At 41.6% G+C, this 22,448-nt stretch overlaps 1 protein-coding gene across 3 annotated transcripts in view; it reads right to left on the reverse strand.

Moving 5' to 3' along the window:
* Window positions 1–22,448, reverse strand: part of LOC125466060 (rho GTPase-activating protein 45-like) — a 178,509-nt gene that overhangs the window by 19,261 nt on the left and 136,800 nt on the right. For all 3 annotated transcript variants that reach the window (XM_048560184.2, XM_048560183.2, XM_048560182.2), the window contains exons 10-14: window positions 21,967–22,047; window positions 14,863–15,042; window positions 9,593–9,730; window positions 6,603–6,793; window positions 886–1,049 (exon numbers count right to left, since the gene is read on the reverse strand). In XM_048560184.2, coding sequence (XP_048416141.1) covers window positions 886–1,049; window positions 6,603–6,793; window positions 9,593–9,730; window positions 14,863–15,042; window positions 21,967–22,047 — 754 coding nt within the window. The remainder of the gene's footprint in view (window positions 1–885; window positions 1,050–6,602; window positions 6,794–9,592; window positions 9,731–14,862; window positions 15,043–21,966; window positions 22,048–22,448) is intronic.

Genomic DNA, 22,448 nt, shown 5'->3' on the forward strand with positions numbered 1-22,448 from the left:
GCAGTCCACTTGCTTGTCCATCCATCATCTTCACCATTCACCTGTGAGTTAGTGACAGCAATGTGTACCATTACAAGATATGCTACAGTCTGTCATTGTGGCTCCTTCAACAACACCTTCCAAACTCAATTTCTGCCAGCTTCGACAGGAGCAGCAGGTACATGGGAACACCACCTGCAAGCTCTGATCCAAATTATACACCATCCAGAGAATATGCATTTTTGCAATTTTTCTTGCCTTCTTAATCCTGACTTTTTGACACCAGCTCATCACTCCTTGGGATGGGAGTAGTCATTTTCCTTTGCTTCTTATTTTTGGTTAAACATACATGCATTTTTACATGAATGTTCAAGACTCTGGCAGGACAAACCGTGGAAATCTTTCCTTTCACTCTCAGGAACAGTGAGGAGGCAGGGACCAGGCCTCTCTAGGCTGGAATAAAGATCAAACTTGCACTGTTGGCATTGTGGAGTCACACACAGTAGCCACTGAGCTAACCAACTCCCACCAGAGTCAATATTGTAGTTAAACTAAAATTCCAACAGCTATTCCCTTTTGTAAGTTTACAAAACATGCTAAAAATTGACACTAGCATCTAAACTGTACTGGATTTTCTGTGGCATTATAGAAATCTTCAGTTTTATTTCCCTTTCTTGAGAAATGCTGTGAAATCTTGCTCAGCTGGCAAGTTTATTCTATTTATCTAACAAACATTTGATGCTACAATCAAGTACTAAAACAAAACTGTTAATATTACTTCTAAAGTTAGGATCACTTATGCTTAAAACTGGAAATAGTGTGAACCATTAGGGTGCAACTTTAGTTTGATACAATCCCTACAAAAACGTACACAGCTAGAAACTACAACCAAGGGCTAAGGTTTACCTCTCCTTTCAGTAGGTCCCCCACCTCGTGCTTCCTTCTGAGTCGATCCTCCCTCTGGACTGCCGGGCTCGTCCACCGAGGACTGGGATTGCATCTCATTTGCAGTATGGGCAGCAAATTCACTTGCATTGAAACTACCCTTACGAGGCCTTACGTGGGGAGACCTAAAAAAGAGAAAAATTAGATTAAGTCTTAGCATTAGGTCTAAAGCAGCACTTTACAGCACTCTCTCAGCACTGTCATGAATTGTGATTCTCCATTTGTCCCCACATTTGTCGTGGGCCTTGAATAGAAATGAACCAATATTGCTCAACTTTCAATTCTGTCAATGCCAAATGTCTGTTTTTCCTTGGATCTTTGAGCATCACCAGCATTTTCTGTGACTTCAGTCAAATGCTGCCTTTGAGATCAAAGGTAGGCAGTCTCACCTCACCTCTGGAATTCAGCTCTATGCTTGGATCAAAAGGTTTAAGAGTTTAGCAGCCCTGGCAGAATTCTAACTGAGCACTGATTATTGAAGCTATTGGTGATCCAGTGCAGCTTGATAGCACTATTGATGGCACCTTCCATCATTTTATTGAAAGTAGAATAGTGCAGCAACAACTGGCCAGATTGGATTGATCCTGCATTTTATGCCTAGGATGTAACCGACTATTTCCCACTTTTCTGGGTAGACATCGGTGTTGTAGCTGTACTGGAGCATCTCAGCTCAGGACCCGACTAGTTCTGGAGTGCAAGTTTGTGGAACACTGTCAGGGTCCGCAGCCTTTGCTGTGTCCAGCGCTTCCCAAATATTCCCCACTCACCACCACCAACGAACCTGATTCCATTTCCAGGCTTGAAAATGTAATGACCCTTCAGTCAAACCATGAGCCTGGGGAAGGGAGGAGCTCCAGGCTGGCTGTTACGAGTTAATTGCTCTTGACCTTACTTCGGGTCTGGATCAATTCTGAAAGTCCCTGGTGAATGCCAGTGTTCATCAGTTTCTTGATGTCACACAGAATGTCTTGAATTAGCTGAAGACTGGCATCCACAGTACTGGGAATCTCAGAGTAAGGCTGTGATGGTTCATCGAGTCAGCATGTCTAGTTTCAGCTTTGTCTCTTTCTTCACACAAGTGAAAATGGAGAGAAAAACCCTAAAATTCCACAAAACACAGCTCAACTCAATTTTGAGAAGTTGAGATTTGTTCTTTTAAAAAGAATGTACAAATTCACCACTTCATTACTAATGTAGTGTTCATCTATCATAAAACATGCTCTTCCTATCCTAGTCCATTACTCTGGAAAGAGCAAACAATGGCTGAATTGCTCAATGTGCTTGCATGAAGCTTCTCTCCTCCTTTCATAAAATGATTTCAAATATGTCAATGCCTCCATTACATTAAAGGACGGGGAGCATCATTCAAAAGTATTTAGCACTGTATGCTTAGAGCGCAGCCAGTTCTCAGCAATGTTTTGAACCATATAGATATTGGAACGTTGATGGTCACAAAAGATTGAAGTGCATCGTATATGGAGTGTTTATCATCACTGCTTTTTACAGCTCTGTCTGTCATTTGGATGACATTCTATGTCAGCAATTCAATCTCCTCAGAGTCTGCTTTTCTAATTGAACGATGAGGAAGCTACAAAGGACATGTGGGAATCTACAAATATCTGAGTTTCTTTCAAACTCTTCAAGATCTAACCAATTCCAGTTCAGACATCCTTTTGACTGTAAACACCAATGACAACCAATTAGTGAACTCAGAGAGGCCATTCTCAAACCAACTGCAGGGAGGGAAAAAAGGAGCAATTCATAGAACATAGAACAATGCAGCACAGAAAAGGACCCTCGGCCCTCAATGTTGTGCCGACCTGTGAACTAATCTAAAGCTTCCAGTCTTCTCTTCCTCTGGAGCAGTGCTCATCTTTATCAAAGCAGCTTGACTGAGATCAATAATGGGAGATCGAGATGCTCACTGTGCTGCTCACGGCTGCTCAGAGGGTCCGCGCTTGCTGATTTCAAGGGAATTTAGAGGGAATGTAACACACCATTATGACAGTGCTTTTGGGTCATAACGTCAGATCACTATCATAATCAGTTACTTAGTTAGAACATAGAACATAGAACAGTACAGCACAGAACAGGCCCTTCAGCCCACAATGTTGTGTCGACCTTTGATCCTCATGTATGCACCCTCAAATTTCTGTGACCATATACATGTCCAGCAGTCTCTTAAATGACCCCAATGACCTTGCTTCCACAACTGCTGCTGGCAACGCATTCCATGCTCTCAACTCTCTGCGTAAAGAACCTGCCTCTGACATCCCCTCTATACTTTCCTCCAACCAGCTTAAAACTATGACCCCTCATGCTAGCCATTTCTGCCCTGGGAAATAGTCTCTGGCTATCAACTCTATCTATGCCTCTCATTATCTTGTATACTTCAATTACGTTCCCTCTCCTCCTCCTTTTCTCCAATGAAAAGAGACCGAGCTCAGTCAACCTCTCTTCATAAGATAAGCCCTCCAGTCCAGGCAGCATCCTGGTAAACCTCCTCTGAATCCTCTCCAAAGCATCCACATCTTTCCTATAATAGGGCGCCCAGAACTGGACGCAGTATTCCAAGTGCGGTCTAACCAAAGTTTTATAGAGCTGCAACAAGATCTCACGACTCTTAAACTCAATCCCCCTGTTAATGAAAGCCAAAACACCATATGCTTTCTTAACAACCCTGTCCACTTGTGTGGCCATTTTGTTTCTTGTTTGTGGCCAAGAATCCTATCCTTAATCCAGTACTCAGCTTTCAAATTCGACCTTCCAAAATGCATCACCTCGCATTTATCCAGGTTGAACTCCATCTGCCACCTCTCAGCCCATCTCTGCATCCTGTCAATGTCCCGCTGCAGCCTACAACAGCCCTCTACACTGTCAACGACACCTCCGACCTTCGTGTCGTCTGCAAACTTGCTGACCCATCCTTCAATCCCCTCATCCAAGTCATTAATAAAAATTACAAACAGTAGAGGCCCAAGGACAGAGCCCTGTGGAACCCCACTCACCACTGACTTCCAGGCAGAATATTTTCCTTCTACTACCACTCGCTGTCTTCTGTTGGCCAGCCAATTCTGTATCCAAGCAGCTAAGTTCCCCTGTATCCCATTCCTCCTGACCTTCTGAATGAGCCTACCATGGAGAACCTTATCAAATGCCTTAGTTGTTTTTCACTTTTGACTGACTTTGTTTCTTCATTATTGCTGTTTTTTGGCACATGAACTTGAGGTGTGGTTTAGTTGGTAGCACCTGTTGACTCTGAGATGGTTGTGGGTTTAAGTTCCACTTGAGAAAATGGAGCAATAAAATCAATAATGTCAATATAATGACATTCAGAGTAGTACAAATTAGCTAGTGTTTCACAGATAACATTACTGGGCATACTTAAAAAAACTTCATTGCAAAGCAAGTTAAGATAGTCTGAGGTTATTGAAAGACACTATATGCATTTAAGATTTTTGTATTCTCTTGATAATTAGGACGCATGGAGTGACCAGGAAAGATGCATGGAACAGATTCACCCAAATCAGACTCGACTTGAAAGGCAGCTGAAACAGCAAGTGTTAAAGAAAAGGAAACTTGTACCAAACAACAGAAATTCTGAAATAATTTTAAAGAGGCTGATGCTTTAGGTACAGACCTTTACTCTTTGGTCTAAATGCAACACACGAGCTATTTCCTTTCTGTTGTTGATAGATTGATTACATGTAATTGCATTATTTTCTCTGAAAAGCAGGATGCATCATAGGGTACATGAGACAGCTGAATACATTTCAGGAGAGAACGAATGATGCATATGGCAGGAAAGTGCGAATTTAAGGTTGATGAGTTACAGGGATGGATTTGTTGGGCTGAACAGCCTGTACCGGCTCTGCGTTCTTAACTTATAAACAGTAGCAAAAGTAACATGTGCTGGCCAATCAATAACTTTTTATTTCAAGTTACTGTTAGGGTTTCCTAAACTTTGGGAATAGAAGAAGTGTTTCTCTAAGGATTTCCTGAGGTTCAAGACCCATATTATTAATCCAATTGTTTGTCTTTGTCCAGGCCTTTAGAATGCTCCAGGACCGCATCCAGCAGTAGCACACATTACCTCAGATTCTCTGTTTAGTGTCACACTGTTAAACAGTGCCAGCCTACAACAGGTAGTTAGAGCAGATTATCTTAATCGCTGAGAGGATTGTCATTAAATAAATAGACAGAAAACAGAAGTGGGCCCTGACTTGCTAGCACTAGTGATCGATGACTTTTCACATGATCCATTCAACTGATAACTAGACTTGTGTTTAATGAGAATGATTTTGCAGTTACAAAGCTTTTGTGACTTTCTTTAAGTCATGCAGAGACTTCAAAAGCATACTGCTGCATGGTGAAATAGAAGGAAGCTGCGTTAATGCTGATGAGATAGCTAGGCATCAAACTTCACTAAACAGTGGCATAAATTTGTCAAGTATTTGCCTACAAAGCACCTACACCCCAAAAGAACAATGTTTTGTGAAACACAATAGGGACAGCACAGTGGCTCAGTGGTTAGCACTACTGCCTCACAGCATCAGGGACCTGGGTTGAATGACTGTCTGTGTAGAGTTTGCACATTCTCCCCGTGTCTGTCTGTGCTCTGGTTTCCTTCCACAGTCCAAAAGAGTGAGGGTAGGTGGATTGACAATGCTACGGTGTCCAGGGGTGTGTAGGTTAGGTAGATTAGCCATGGGAAATGCTGGGTTACTAGGATAGGGTAGAGGGGTAAGTTTGGGCAGGATGCTGTTTGGAGAGTCAGTGTGGACTAGCTGGGTCGAATGGCCTGGTTCCATGCTATATGAATTCTATGAAAGGCAAACCATTTCCGTGCAAGATAATGGGCCAGACCTTCTGTGCACTCTGACCTTTCACAATGGCACGTAGATGTGGGGGATCCTGCACCCAATGTCAACATTTCTCACTTTTGCCAGCAAGTGAAAGAAGGTGGGATGTGAATCTCAGAGGGGAGACTCTCCTTGGCAAGGCCACTTGAATTTAGCACAGATTTCCAGTTGACCCCATTTTAATTGTCCAAGGACATATGCCTGCAATGTGGGAATCTCAAATTGGTTCACAAGAGAAATATCGTTTCTGTAACTTGGAATGTTATTTGTGTATCAAGTTATGTTTAGTCTATGGTAATTTTTGTTTGTTATAGTAAAGGTGTTAAAAATGTAAAATCCCTCTATATGGTTCTTTTCATTGGTTGCTGAGAAATTAATATTTCTTTTCAAACGAAATTGGTCACCATGGGGATCTGCAATACTCACAAGTGTAACTGTTAAACATATCACACTAAGTGTCCTAACAGCCTTGTAAAGCTCAAAGTACCAACAGGGAATGAGACAGGGCTGATTTGATCATTTTTCAAGAAGAGACAGATGAACACGGGCACCCCACATGTGTCTTGGTTTCAATTCAAAATACGACTCAAAAATCACAGTTTACTTGGATATCAAATTGCTATGGAGTTGCAAGATTGAAGGTCCCCGTTACTTTCTCAAGATTTCAATCAGGCCAGTGATGGCCAACCCCGAGACTGAATAAATGAAAATCATATCCGTTGTGTTTATTTCACTTGATTTACTTTCTCACAAGTACTTCTTGCTAATATAAAGAATTCAGTTGGATAACCGAGAGCTAATAATAGACATACGTACCATGTTATCTGAGACAAATAGGATTCAAAATCGTAATGTGTTTCTGTTTCGGCTTCCATCTGAAGGTCTTTGACATAAGATGCATACTGCTGGCCTGGGTCATATAATTTGCTGCTCTCACAGAGTGTCTGGAAGTGCACAGGCAGCGGTGCCGTTTGCATGTGCATTCTCTGGTAGTACGAGATGGTGGCCTACAGATTCCAATAAAGAGACTTAAATAGCGTAAACAGACTTTAGGGTTTTTCTGAAGTAAGTGGAGGAAATTAATAAGAATTAACCAGAATGCTCACTCGCAGATGATTGCTGACACTTCTTTTAAAAATCAAGTTTTTCCACCACTTAATCATTGTTAGACTACCTTGCATTTTTGAAGGGCCTTTCACTACCATCATCTCTGGATTACAACCAATTAAGTAGTCTCAGAAATGCAGTCAGTGGTGCAATGGAGGAAACAGATGCCAAGATGCGCAGAGCAAACTCTCACAAACAGCTATGGGAATGTTCTACATTCACCTCAGCAGGCAGACGGGGCTTTGAATTAATCTCATCTCACCTCACCTGAAAGACAGCACCTCTGACAATGCAATGTTCCCTCAATACCGCACAAGAGATTCAGCCCTGACTTTTGCTGTCAAGCCCCACAGTGAGACCTGGACCAAGAATTTTGTGATTCAGAGGCAAAAGAGCTATCACTGAGCCACAGCACTGAATAAATGGCTGAGTCATATGTACATGGAATGTTCCAGAGCAGAGGGTATTGCTCGGTGGTAAAGCTCTTGAATGCAAATCAAGGGGTCCCCAATTCCTTATATAGCCACCTTGATGGATAGCACAGCCTCTGCTGAGATAGGCATAGAGCTGGTACAATTGACCTCAGTGTTTGGAATTGGATATAGGGGGGGTGTGACCTAGTCTCTGAGAATTTTGCTTTCAGTGAATACTGAATAGGGTCTTACCGGGTCACTGACAATCAAAATGTATGCTTCTTATAAATAGGTTTCAAATTAAGCTAAACCTAACCTGCAAAGATTAAATGAAAAAAAAACGCAAACCAAAGCAATTGTCTGGAAATAAGTTTAGGTCATAGAATCCCTACGGTGCGGAAACAGGCCATTCAGCCCAACAAGCTCACACTGTCCCTCTGAAGAACATCCCACCCAGACCCAGTCCCCTACATTTCCTATGTCTAACCCACCTAATCTACACATCCCTGAACACCGCGGGCAATTTAGCATGGCCAATCTACCTAACCGACACATCTTTGGACTGTGGGAGGAAACAGAAGCACCCGGAGGAAACCCACGCAGACACAGGGAAAATGTGCAAACAAACAGTCAGTTGCCCGAGGCTGGAATTGAACCCAAGTTCCTGGCACTGTGAGGCAGCAGTGCTCACCACTGAGCCACCGTCCCACCCTCATATCAGTATATAACCATAAAATTTGTTGCCCTCTTTCTTTCTCTTGGGGTAGGACATTATACTTTAAATTAAAAAGAATGTAAAGAAAAATGAGCCGGTTTTCTTGGACCCCCCCTTCGTCCAGCAACAATTGTGCATTCATTTCACTGGGCCAGCATTGACAACTTTGTATAAATCACCCTTTGTCTGTCTCATCAGCAGAAATAAGGGCAGGGAGCAAGAGCACAGCTCCAAGCCCCAACAATGGAGACATGTGACCTGACAGGGTTTTCCAATTATTCTAACTTGTGACAGTGCTGGACACCTGCAGCCACACCCCTGGGTTCCAGCCTTCAGAGTCTGTGGCTATTTCAGAAGAAAGCCTTCAGTCTGGGAGCTCCCAAAACAAGTCAGATGTCAGTTTCATAAGGCACCTGCCCCACCCACCTGCCACATCAACATAACTGGTTACAAAGGAGCAAGAAACCTGTTATAAAACCTTGCGACTTCTTCATCTTTGATACATTGGTTCTACCCAGAAAACCTGTAGCAACAGGACTGACCAAGATCTAGCACAATGGGTCTTCATTCTCTTTTTCCTGAATTTCACTCCCATGAAACTCTTTGAGATGGCTTATTACTTTAAAGAGGTTCTATTTGAATATAAATTGTTGTTGTAAATGTACTTGATCAATCTACATTAAGTAATCTGTACAGTTAGTCCCTATATATTTCTCCTTGCACAATAATCAATCTGGTGATCATGTGTTACAGATTACCCAAAGTCCAAGTTGCTGTGACAATATGCACTTTCACGTGCAATGTTGCATCCCTGGACATTACATGGCAATTTGGCATGGTCAATCCACCTAACCTGCACACCTTCGCTCTGTGGGAGAAGACTGGAGTACCCACAGGAAACCCATGCAGACATGGGGGGAAGGCACAAAATCCACATAGTCACTGGAGGGTGGAATCAAACCCAGGTTCCTGGCACTGTGAGGGGGCCACCATGCTGTCATATTCGACTAGAACACAGTTTCTGGTTCGGGGTCGGGGATCTGAGCAACTCTGTGGCACAACAATAGATTCCAATATTTAAATTACAAACATAACAAATGCTTCCTCACTCCATGCTCTCCAAAGTACGTTTATATGCTTCACCCAATCTCCCAAGAACATTCCGCTGTGCTGGTACCCTTCATTTCCCAAAGAAATTTGTGAAAATGTGAATCTACTCTTGATAGTCAAACACTTTCCCTGGCAAAAGTAATGTTTGAATGCATCTTTGTTCATTTTCGTCAAGCCATGAGCAGGCCCACTAACTGTGGGGTCCAGAGAAAGCAACTGACAAGGCATGACTAGAAGCTGATGGAATCTGATATGCTGGTACAATATTTGCAACTTGCCAACTATTGCCAGTTTAGCTTTTGCCCACGCTAACTTTAAAAAAAATGAATGTTTTAACCTCAGCGGTGAATTTTGAATTGCCCTCATCCTTCCTGTGAACACTTGCTGTCTCTCTAGCTTCCTCTTTCAGCTCAAACAGCAACAACAATGTTAAAAAGTGAAATAAATGAAGCCATACTCACCGACTTCAATGTCTGGTCACTCTGTTTGATTATTTCCTGGATCTGCCGAAGCACATTCACCTTCACATCCTCCAGCTCTTGCTTTTGTGTCTTGGCATCTGCAATGCATGTTCTGTATGTTGCCTCAGCTTCATCAGCCTGCAAAATACAAGCACTATTAAAATATCTATTCCACTATGATTGGAAGCAAGTTAACACCAGAGAGGTCTGAGGGCACACAGAAAGCTGTGAATTTTTGAGCCCCAAAAGTTTGTTAAAATTAGATCAATTTAAAATTGAGTTGCATGGATTTTGGTTAGGCTATAGGCAACTGGGTTATATTACAGAGACTGGCAGGTGAAGATGTTAAGAGACACAGATCTAATCCACAGTCAAATTTAATGACAGTAGCTCAAAGCAAATGTAGATTGTTTTCCAGCTCCTCCATACTTGAACAAAACGTGATTCAGTTCACTTCAGCTAAATAATCACCTATTGATCTCCTACTCAATTCCATCAAGCAAACAAAAAGGATAAAAATCGAATTTAGAGTCATAAAAATACATAGCACGGAATCAGGCCCATCAATCTAACTTGCCCATGCCGACCAGATATCCTAAACTAATCTCATCCCATTCACCAGCATTTGGCCCAAATTTCATGTACCAATCCAGATGTCCGTTAAATGTTGTAATTGTACCAGACTTCACCACTTCTTCTTGGGGTTCGTTTCATATACGCACGAACCTCTGGTGAGAAAACACTGTCCCTGAGGTCCCTTTTAAATCTTTCCCCTCTCACCTTAAACCTACGTCCCCTGGTTTTGGAATCCACTACCATTGGAAAAACACTTTGGCTATTCACCCGATCTATGCCCCTCATGAGTTTATAAACCTGTATGAGCTCACTCCTCAGTCTCTGATGCTCCAGGGAAAATAGCCCCAGCCTATTCAGCCTCTCCCTACAGGTCAATCCTTCCAACCCTAGCAACATTTTTGTAAATTATTTCTGAATCCTCTTCACAGCATCCTTTCTACAGCAGGGAGACCGGAATTGCATGCAATATTCCCACAGTGGCCTAACCAATATCCCGTACAGCCACAACATAACCTCCTATACTCAATGCACTAATCAAGGAAGGGAAGCATACAAAAAGCCTTCTTCACTAGCCTGTCTACCTGTGATTCCACTTTCAAGGAATTATGAACCTGCAGCAGGTCTCTTTGTTCAGCAACTCTCCCCAGGACTTGACCTTTAAGTGTGTAAGTCCTATCCTAATTTGTCTTTCCAAAATGCAGCCCCTCACATTTATCTAAATTAAACTCTACCTGCCACTCCTCGGCCCATTGGCCCATCTGATCAAGATCCCATTGTACTTTAAGGTAATCTTCTTTACCGTCCACGACACCTTCAATTTTAGTGTCATTTGAAAACTTACTAACCATACCTTCTTTGTTCATATCAAAATCATTTCTAAAAATGACAAAAAGCAGTGGATCCAGCACTTATCCTTGTGGCACACCGTCGGTCATAGGCCCCCAGTCTGGAGAACAACCCTCCACCACCAGCCTCTGTGTCCTATCGTCAAGCCAAATTTCTATCCAAAGGGCTAGCTCTTCCTGGATTCTACATGATCTAACCTTACTAACAGTCTACCACGCAAGAACCTTGTTGAACGCATTGCGAAAGTCCATACAGACAACATTCAGCACTCTGATTACATCAGTCTTCTTTGTCACTTCCTCAAAAAAACTTAATCAAGTTAGTGAGACACTATTTCCAATGCACAAAGCCATGCTGACTAATGGTAAGCAGTCCTGGCCTTTCCAAATACATGTAAATTCTGTGCCTCAGAATCCCCTCCAACAACTTACTCACTACCAACGTCAGGCTCACCGGTCTGCAGTTCCCTGGCTTTTCCTTACCACCTTTCTTAGGTAATGGCACCACATTATTCAACCAATCTTCCTGCACCTCACCCATGATTTTTGATGATACAAGTATCTCAGCACAGAGCGAAGCAATTACTTCCCTCACTTCCCACAAAGTTCTGGGATACATCTGGTCAGGTCCTGGAGATTTATCCACCTTTATGTGTTTTAAGACATCCAGCACTTCCTCCTCTGTAATATGGACAGTCTTCAAGATATCATTATTTTTTTCTCCAAGTACTCTACCTTCCATATCCTTCTCCACAGTAAAAGCGGATGTGAAATACTTGTTGTTTTTGAAGAAATTCTGAAAATGTAGCTTTGTGTGTTTGGGAAATTTTGGCTGTGCATTGCATTTCCCCATGAGTGTAGTGTTAACTTCAGGGAAATTCCAATGTGCTCACTAGCCCAATGCTTGTAACCGAACTCTACACTTCCTCCAGAATTCTTCCTAGTTCCCTGAAGTAGTTATGAAACTACCCATAATGTTAGAAAAGCTAGAATGTTAGAAGGATCATGAATTACGGGGACCATGAATTAAAGCTGCAGTGACAGCTAAGTATTGAAGACAAACTGAAAAAAATATAAACCACACCCTAACAGCTGGAGAAAGCCAAGACAAATGTGAAAGTTGTCAACAAGTGGTACAGAATTGTACTACATTGTTGGAAATGGCTGCAAAGTTACATGGCAATGGCTCACTTTAGAGTTTTAGTCATTCCCCCACTGTAATTCCAGCTAGAGATCAGTGCAAATTATCAGGGAAAGGCAACTTAGCCAGGCAACTCCAGATGCCAGTTAAAGACTGGTAGCTTCACACGAAAAGCAGTATTTGAAAAGACTTCATACAATCCCATGGAAGTATTTATTAGGTATGTAGTTTCAATATAAGCCACAATGCAGACGGTTACTAATGCAAGAGTTTCAGATTATAGCAAACCAAGTAAACTGACATTCAATTCATTGTTATCAAGTTACAAAATGCTCTAACCTTCCAGAAAGGTATTCAGATTATTGGTCAAAAGGGAACCCGACATTGCTTTCAAATGTCAAAACTAAGTATTCCTTAATGGGACACAAATTTTGATAGCTGTGTTGGGGCAGCTGCTACGTAGAACATGGAGCGTGGAACAGGAATAGGCCCTTCGGCCAAACATGGCTGTGCCGACCATGGTGTCATTCTAAACTAGTCTCAGCTGCCTGCATGTGGTCTGTATCCCTCTATTCCCCACCTGCTCATATGTCTGTCGAAGTGCCTCTAAACTTTGCTGTTGTATCTGTTTCCACCACCTCTGCTGGCAGTACACTTCAGGCACCGACCGCCCTCTGTGTTAACAAAAACCTTCCCTTGCACATTTCTTTTAAACTTTCCCCCTTTCAACCTATACCCCCTAGTATTTTATGTATCCATCCCGTGAAAAAGACTCTGACCATCCACCCAATCCCTGCCTCTCACGACTTGGCAGACTTCTATCAGGTTGCCTCTCAGCCTTCAAAGCTTGAGTGAAAACAATCCAAGTTTGTCCGATCTTTCTTAATAGCTAAAACATCCCAATCCGAGCAACATCCTGGTAAACTTCTTATGCGCGGTCGTCAAAGCACAGTGCGGTGATCAGAACTGTGCACAATACTCCAAATGTGGCTTAATTGAAGGTTCATACAGCTGCAACATGATTTGCCATCATTTATACTCAATTCACTAACCAACCAAGACAATCATGCTTACAACCAACTTACCCACTTGTGTTGCCATATTCACAGAGCTATGGACTTACATCTCAAGATCTCCCTGTATATCAATGCTCCCAAGGGTCCTGCCATTTACTGTATATCTTCCTCTGGCATCTGACCTCCCAAAATGCATCACCTCATATTTGTTTGGAATAAACTCTGCAATTTCTCCATCTCACATTCTGACTGATCTATATCCTGCTGTAACCTTTGACAACCTTCCACAATACCCATAACTTTACCAATTTTTGTGCCGTCTGCCAATTTACTAATTAATCATTGATTTTCATGCAAATTACATATATTACTTACATACATACTACAAATATACGCATATAAATATAACTGATCTTTGCAGAACACCTCATAGGCCTCACATCAGAAAAACACCTCTCCACAACTACTCTGTCTTCTATGACCAAGCCAATTATGTATCCAACCTCCGAACTCACCAGGTCCACACAGAAACATCATGTCTATATTATAAACTATACAAAGTATCACTGGTGACTACAGAAGTATGCTTTACATGTTCACATCATCTTTTCCCTTCAGTTTTCCAAAGAATGCAAAGTTTGTTTGAAATCGACTAAAATCACTGATAAATTAAAGAACAAAGGATTATGATATGGCTTTTGGATATCATAAGAGCAAATGTTTCTTCATCATTTGCATTTCAAACTGAAGCTGTTCTACAATATTAATATCTCACTAGAACTTGCAAAATTACTTATTCTTTATATTGAAGTGTAATATTCCACACAATGTCTGCATTGTCATCCGACTGCTGGAATATGTAATGAGTTTCTACTAGCACCAGATCATCTGACTTCAAGACAAGTGTATGCATGGTGTATATCGAGCTGACTGGTCGTTAGCTGTCTGCTTTCTGCTTAATGAGATAAGGGTTTTAATCTTGTTCATGGTCTGAATTATCTTAGGCTATTTATCTATTTGGTTCAAATGCTCCCAGCGTCTATCAGGTTCTGGCCTCTCTAAGATTATTCTGTAAATTGACAAATTAAAATCTTTTTAACAAATTAAATGATTGGGGCAGTGTATTTTCTTGTGCTCTGCAATACTGTCTACAGCTACTTTTTCCTAAAAAGAAAATATCACAAAAACCCATGCAGACACAGGCAGAATGTGCAAACTCCACACAAGCACCTGAGGATGGAATCGAGCCAAGACAATACTGAACGGTGCAGCAGGTTCCATGGGCAAATGGCCCATTCCTGCTCCTATTTTCTACTATTTGATGGCACAAAGGGGTGAAATGACTAGTAGGGAGATGTGATGGAATGCATAAAAAAGGTGCAGAGGCCACATTTTCAAACGAAAAAATTAGACTAACACAGAGGTCCACTGTTAAAATATTATAAAATGTTTGAAAACATACTCACAATAAGCCAGCGATAACCCAGGAGGAACACAGCAGACCCTTTTACCCGACCTGAAACATCAACTACCCTGCTCCTCTGACACAGCCTGGCCCGCTGTGTTCCTGTGTCGGGATGAAGGGTCTGCTGTGTTCCTCCAGCTCCACATGGTGTTATCTCTGACTGCAGCATCTGTATGTAGTTCTTGCTATCTCACAATGAGCCTGTATATTCGCCCTTCACACCTCACCTTGTTGCGTGCGTCCTCCTCTGTCCTCCGCTTCTTGTCTAGAGTCTTGCTAGCGTTGCTGCTGCTTGCACTCTGCTGGTCCTCTTCTGCTTTTACCGTCAGGTACATGGCCTTCTCATGTTCCTCGGAACGTTGCATGTACGCCTGCTTTGCCTTTTTAAGGTTTGCCTCAGCTTCTTGCTGTGAGGTGATAACAGAAAGTTAGTCTGTTTACTGAAGAGAGGCCAGATAATGTCCGTCCAGGTCAGCTGGAACTCTTGCTGGTTGGCAAAAGAAAGTGCTGAGGCATTTGTTATTATTACAAAGCAGTAGGATGTCAATTCAAATGCATTCAGAAGTGGGCTCACAGTTAGATTTACATTTGCAGATTGGATTAAACTAAGTGAGCAGAGAAAGAACATAATTAGAGCAGGTATGGGCCATTCAGAATCACCACTCACTGAGATCATGGCTGTTCTGCCCCATGCTTCAACTGCTGTTTTGTTCCTCTTCAAATCAACCTCTTCAAATGCTTTCAATGATTTAGCCTCCACAACTGTCTGGGGTACAGAATTCCAAACATTCACTAACCTCTAAGAGAAGAAATTCCTTTGCATTTCAGTTTTATAAGAGTCTATTTTGTAATTATATCCCCTCGTTCAAGATTCCCACATTAGAGCATCTTGTCAACAACTACTTTGTCAAAGCCCCTAAGAATGTTGTGTTTCACAAGATTGTCCCTTATTCTTCTAAACTCCAAGGAATGAAAGCCTAACCTGTTTAGCCAATCTTTAGTTAACCCCTTCATTCCACGAATCAGCTGAGTGAATCGCTTTTGAACAGCCTCCAACGCCCAGTCATAAATACAGGAACTAAAACTGTACTCCAGGTGCATCCTCACCAACACCCTGTATAGCTGTTACAAGATTTCCATATTTGCAAACTCCAAACTCCTATCAATATATAAAAAAAGTGAAGAATCAGATCTGCGATAAGTATGTGTAGATGCCATTCTGGCCCAGGTAAGGTTTAGTTATCGATGGCTTACTCAATCATTAGACCTTTTTCAAACTTTTCCTTTTTTATTCACTTTAAGTTTCATTTTAAATTGTTGATGTAGTGGACAGCGAAGGAGGCTACCTCAGAGTACAACAAGATCTTGACCAAATGGGCCTGTGGCCGAGGAATGACAGTTGGAGTTTAATTTAGAGAAATGTGAGGTCATGCATTTTGGATTCGCAAATCAGGGCAGGACTTATACACTTCAAGGTAAGGTCCTAGGGAGGGCTGCTGAACAAAGAGACCTTGAAGTGCTGGTTCATTGTTCCTTGAAAGTAGTTGCAGGCAGACAGGATAATGAAGGTGGTTTTTCGTATGATTGCCTTTATGGGTCAATGCATTGAGTATAGGAGTGGGGAGGTCATGTTGAGGCTGTACAGGTTAGGCCACTTTTGGTATACTGCATTCAGTTCTAGTGTCCCTGTTTTGGAAGGATGTTATGGAACTCAAAAGGGTTCAAAAAAGATTTACAAGAATGTTGCTAAGGTTGGAGGGTTTGAGCTATAGGGAGAGGCTGAATAGGCCGGGGCTATTTTCCCTGCAGCATCAGAAGCTAAGGGGAGACCTTATAGAGGTTTATGAATTCACGAGGGGCAAAGATACGGTGAATAGTCAAGGTATTTTTCACAGGTAGAGGATTCCAAAACTAGACGACAATAGGTTTAAGACAAGAGGGGAAGGATTTAAAAAGGGACAGTGTTTTCACAGAGAGGGTGGTGCATGAATGAAATGAGCTGCCTGAGGAAGTGGTGGAGTCTGGTACAATTAAAATATTTAAAAGATATCTGGGTGGGTATTTGAATAGGAAGGGATTAGAGGAATATGGGCCTAATGCTGGAAAATGGGACTAGATTAAATTAGGATATCTGGTCAGCATGGACGAGTTGGGCCAAACAGCCGGTTTCGATGCTGCACAGCCCAAGACTCTCTCACTCTATAAAGTCCTAAATTCCATTTGTTACTTTAATGAGCTGCTGCACCTGCACTTTTCATACAGAACAACACCCAGATCCCTCTTCACCATACTCTGTTTGGAGTCTCACTCATAAATTAGCATCATATTTAACCAGAGATAACACTGCCTGAAGCCAAGTACTTTAATTTAACAAACTCTTTTGGGCAGACTGATACTGGGGATCATTAAGGCATGAACTTGTTTCTAATCTTTCCAACAGCTGTTTTCATCAAAGTTTTCTCATTATGTGAGTCATTTTAATGACAGCTCACATTTCTTTCAAAGAAGTTTGATCTTTACACCAACAGTAATACAGTAAGTAAAAATAAGGTGAAGCCAATCAAAATAAATCCTAACAAAAGGATTAAAGTCAAGGTTTAACTCTGGAAGTTACTCTGCACCTTCATTTGATTTGGTGGAAATTTCTTGCAAATTCTTTGATGTCAGCAGCAATCAGAAACGAACACCAGAAACTGTAACTTAGGTTTTGCTCATTAATTCTCATTTATTTTCAACTCATGGGACACAACAACCAAACTGTTATGTCTCAAATTCACTCCAAATTATTTTTAAAGTCTTAATACACTTTTTAGTGAAATATCATACCCCACCACCAATCCCAATGCTAACTGCAGCTTCTGCTTGTTATGCTGATAATTAATAATGTAATTCAAATCATTCTCCCCTTTAGGCCTTCCAGCATTTATCTGGTAGGTAGTTCAAAATTTTTGACTCAAGCAATCCAGGAATACCAAACCCCCTCTCCCCAAGATAAATTCTGGCTTTTTGCTGATCTTAGCTGGGACAGTGCCAACGGTCTCACAGTCCAGGAGTCAAAAAGGAAAAACCATTTAGGTTTTCCATGCCTGGACACTGTCCAATGCTATCTCTGTCGACAAGTCCACAATAGGCTCGGCCAAGTTGCACCCAGCAATCAAATGGCCTGTGGGCATTTCTCATCAACTTGCAGATTGGAGTGATCACACACATCAGCTAAGAGAAGGCAATAGGTGCTGGTTAAGCAAGAGAGGCAGCAGGAAAGTCTTCAGTTGGGGGAACAGAATTAACAACGACAGCATTACTGCAAAAGGAGAAGAGGTTTGGTGACTTTTCCAGTCCACTTTGCACACCACTTCCAATCTCCAAACCTGGCACCATTTTTACAAATTTCAGAAGGGAGTGTGGCGTTTGAGTTTGTAAAGTTCCTCTCTGTAAAATGGTGGCTCTCTTTGTGAAGAAAGAATACTTGCAGCTTGGGTCAAACCAAGTGCAAGCTCATCTGTTAGCAGTCTAATTATTTCCTGTGCACTTCCTCTGTCTGTTGCACATTTTCATGAGGAACCCATTTCCTACAGTTGTTTTATCTGATACCTACTGTTAAGGGCAGCAGATCTGCAGAAGAAAATGGCAGCATCAAAACGCTTCACTGTTCCCTCTGTGGTTGCTCTAGGTTAATTTTAAACAATGAAAGCTTCACTTCATGTCACCTTTCTGTTTCTTTTTCCAACAGCTGCACTGAAATGCAAGTGCGCAAAACATATTTTCTTTTGTCGACCTTTTAAATGAGAAAACCATTCCTCAATCGGTCATGATGTTTGAAAATAATGGATGCTGTAACTAGTAAAAATAGATCGAGCCACAGGGGACGGTGGAATGGGAGGGCGGTTAAAGTGAAGGGGACTCGGGTCTTTTCCTCCAGTGGCAGAGATCTCGTTGCTGGGACAATGCAGATGTACACCCACTTATTCAAAGCGGAAGTCATCATTAACTCAGAAGATCAGAGAGAGGCGGACGAATGATGGGGAGTTTAACCTTGGCTGAGGGGTGAGGGCGAAAAGCAGGTCTTTCATAATGACCTCAGCTGCGACACAAATTTAAACTCATGGCTGGCATTTCTCCACGTCGCAAACTAGCTATCAAGTCAAGTGATCTAACGAACCTCCTCCCCATTTATTATAACATGACTAGCAGGTCAAATTATGACAATAAGTTTGCATCACATTTCCTTAAATACAGAGGGTGGAGGGTAATCTAAACAAGGTGCCTAAAACATTCAAATATTGACTGAGAAAAGATAAATAATCGAATAAAATTCTCCTACAAGAGGAAATAAAATGGGTGTACTCTTCAATTGTGAGCTAGGTCATGTTGCAGGGTTTTAAAACAGAAGCACTTTCACAAAAATTTGGAATTCTACTCATCAACAGCCTGTGGACTTTAGAATAATTGGAACTTTTAAGATCGTGATCAGTCAATTTTTGTCAGTTATGGGCAACGCGGAATAATCAGAGTAATGGAATCAATGTACATGATTTAAGTAAACATCAGAAGAGGTTCCAAGCTTGAATGGGTCACGCCCATTGCTATAATTTCTAATTTGATTTCTTCATAAAACAATTGCCGAAGTCACAACAGCCCTTGCTGAGAAGTTGCAAAACTCAAAAGTTACATCTCTTTTGAAGAATTAGGAATAACTGGGCTTCCCTTGTGGCTCATCACGTTGGTCCAGTGATTAGTTAAGGAATACGGACCAAGAGAGTTCAAGGTATGCCACCTGATGATTTCATCACTCAGTCTGGTCACTACAATTTACCTCAGTCCCTTTGAAATTCTGAAGAAAAATATTGAAGCTTCTCATTTCTCACCGTTAGAGCTTCCGACAGAACTGGTCAAAAATGGAAGCTCAAGTGAGGACAGTGTATTGAGTTTTCAGATTTCTTGTAGTAACACAGCTCAAACGTTCATGGCCAAGATGATTAACAGCTTCTGCTAGAGGCTACTGATGCACAATCAACTCCTCATGGTTTTATTGTGGCAAAGTGCCAGTGAGAAGAGACAACACTAATGTAGATGGAGTCATAGAGTCATACAGCATGGAAGCAGACCCTTCAGTCCGAGTCGATATTGAGAGTGTTCCCAAAATAAATTTGTCCCACTTGCCTGCATTTGGTCCATATCCCCCCAAACCTTTCCTATTCATGAACTTATCCAAATGTCTTTTAAACATTGTAATTGCACCTGCATCTACCACTTCCTCTGGCAATTCATTGTACACACTAACCATTCTAATGTAAAAAAGTTCCACCTCACGTCCTTTTTAAATCTTTCTCCGCTCACCTTAAAAACACACCCCCTGGTTATGAAAGACCTTTGCTACTCAGCTTATCTAGGCTCCCCATGATTTTATGAACCGCTATAAATTCACCCCTCAGCCTTCTCAGCTCTAGTGAAGTCCCAGCTTATTTTTATAACTGGAATGTTCCATTCCCAGCAACATCCTGGTAAATCTTTCCTGAGCCATCTCCAATTTAATAGTAGCTTTCCGATAACTGGAACTGCACACAGTACTCTAGTTGGGGCCTCACCAGCATCCTGTACAACCTCAATATGACGTCCTACCTCCTGTACTCTAAGCAATGAAGGCAAGTATGCTAAACATCTTCTTAACCATCCTGTCTACCTGTGACACAAATTTCAAAGAATTATGTACCTAAGCCCCGAGGTCTCTCTGTTCTCCAACACTATCCAGGGACCTACCATTAACTGTACAAGTCCTGACCTTGTTTGTATTACTAAAATGCAATACCTTTCATTTATCCAAACTAAACTCCATCAGTTACTCATTAGCCCAGGTGATCAAGATCTCTTTATAACCTTTGATAACCTTCTTCAATGTCTACAATTCCACCAATTCTGGTGTCATCTGCGAAGTTACTGACCATGCCTCCTCTATTCTCATCCAAATTGTTTACATAAATGACAAACATAAACAGGCTCGGTACCGATCTCTGTGGCACACTGCTGGTCATCGGCCTCCAGTCAAAAAAACCAGACCCCATCACTACCCTCATCTCCTACCGTAAAGTCAATCATGCATCCACTTAGCAAGCTCACCCTGAATCCCACGTGATCTAACTTTACTAATTAGTCTACCGTGCGGAACCTGATCAAAGGCTTTATTAAAGTCCGAGTAAACAACAACAACTGTTCTGCCCTCAATTTTTTTGGTTACTTCCTCAAAAAACTCAACCAAGTTTGTGAGAGACAATTTCTCTTTCACAAAGCCATGCTGACTATCCCTAATCATTCCATGCCTCTCCAAATGCATGTAAGTCCTATCTATCAGAATCACTTCCTTTCTTAAATAAAGGCACATTAGCCTCCAATACCTCACTCCTAGCTGCAGATGATACAAATGTTTCTGCAGGAGCCCCACAATTTCCTCCCGAGCTTCTCACAAACTCCTGGGATACACTTGATCAGGTCCAAGAGATTTATCAACCTTTATATTTTCTAATACCTCCAGCACTTCCTCTTCTGTAATGTGAACAGTTTGCAAAACATCAATATGTATTTTCTCCCGAGTTCTCTAACCTCCAATTCTTTCTCCAACGTAAAAAGTGACGTGAAATATTCATCTAATATCTCTCCCATCTCCTGAGGCTCAATGCAAAGACAACATTGTTGATCTTTAAGGGGCCCTACTCTCTCTCTCTAGTTGATAAGACGAAACAGCCATGAAATTAAAAAACGTCAGCGCTAAAAACAAACAAAAATAAAAACAGTGAGTGCTGGGGAAACCCAGCAGGTCTGGCAGCATTTGTGGAGACAGAAACAAAGTTAACATTTCAAGTCTGGTGTGACTCAGTTTCAGAAATGTGGATGCGTAGAAAAGTGTAGAGCAGAAAATATTTTTACAAGGCTGTGTCTGCATAATATTTCTATAGCAGAGGGATGTTCAAACCCTCGCAAACAGAAAATGCAACAGCTAGTAAATCAACAAAATACTTTACATCAGTCATTAAAAGAAAACCTTTCTGAAATGAAATGCATTTGAGACTGAGCCATTAAGAATAAACTTAAAACACAGGAAAATGTACATGAGACTGTTAATTTAAAAAAAAATGGAGGATGGGGATTTCATTTTCAGTCTTCAGTGATTCACTCTGAACTCGAATGCGTAATATCTGGGAAATATGGGCTCAAAAGCAGCAGATTATAAGATTGCTAGAGTGACAGGGAGATAAAAATATCCCACAGATTAAAATGTACAGCCTGTGTCTCAAAATGAAGGAAATTTGGAGAACAAGTAATTCAATAGTTTCTCGTACCAGCTTTCTCTGCGCCCGATGCCACTGTTCTTTAATTTCTTTTCTGCGTTTTTCATGATCCAGCCTTCTTCCAGCTAATGGCTATGTTAAAAAAAGACAAAGACAATTTCACACATTCAGCACGAATACCTCTTGCACACATGCTGATATAATACAATGCTATTGAGCTATATTCCATTCAAAGTTGGAACCCAAAGGATCTGCAAGTTCAGTGGGTAGGACTCAGACTTGCCAGGATTGTGTCCAGCTCTTCTCTTCTGCCATTTTCTGTGGGATGGCGATCAGCAGCTGGACCAGTGAAGCAGGAGTCAATGGTTAGAAATGGAACCAGTCATGGAAGTGGATCATGGGTGAACATGATTGAAGATGATGAGGAGAGTCTACAGAAGCCTGGGGCTGTTAAGGTCGCCTATTCCTTCACAAGATGGATTTTCTTAGCCTTCTTAGTCATCTTGTGGGTCTACTGCTACTCAACCATGTGC

The sequence above is a fragment of the Stegostoma tigrinum genome, chromosome 30, assembly GCF_030684315.1.
Source record: "Stegostoma tigrinum isolate sSteTig4 chromosome 30, sSteTig4.hap1, whole genome shotgun sequence".
NCBI classification, from domain to species: Eukaryota; Metazoa; Chordata; class Chondrichthyes; order Orectolobiformes; family Stegostomatidae; genus Stegostoma; species Stegostoma tigrinum.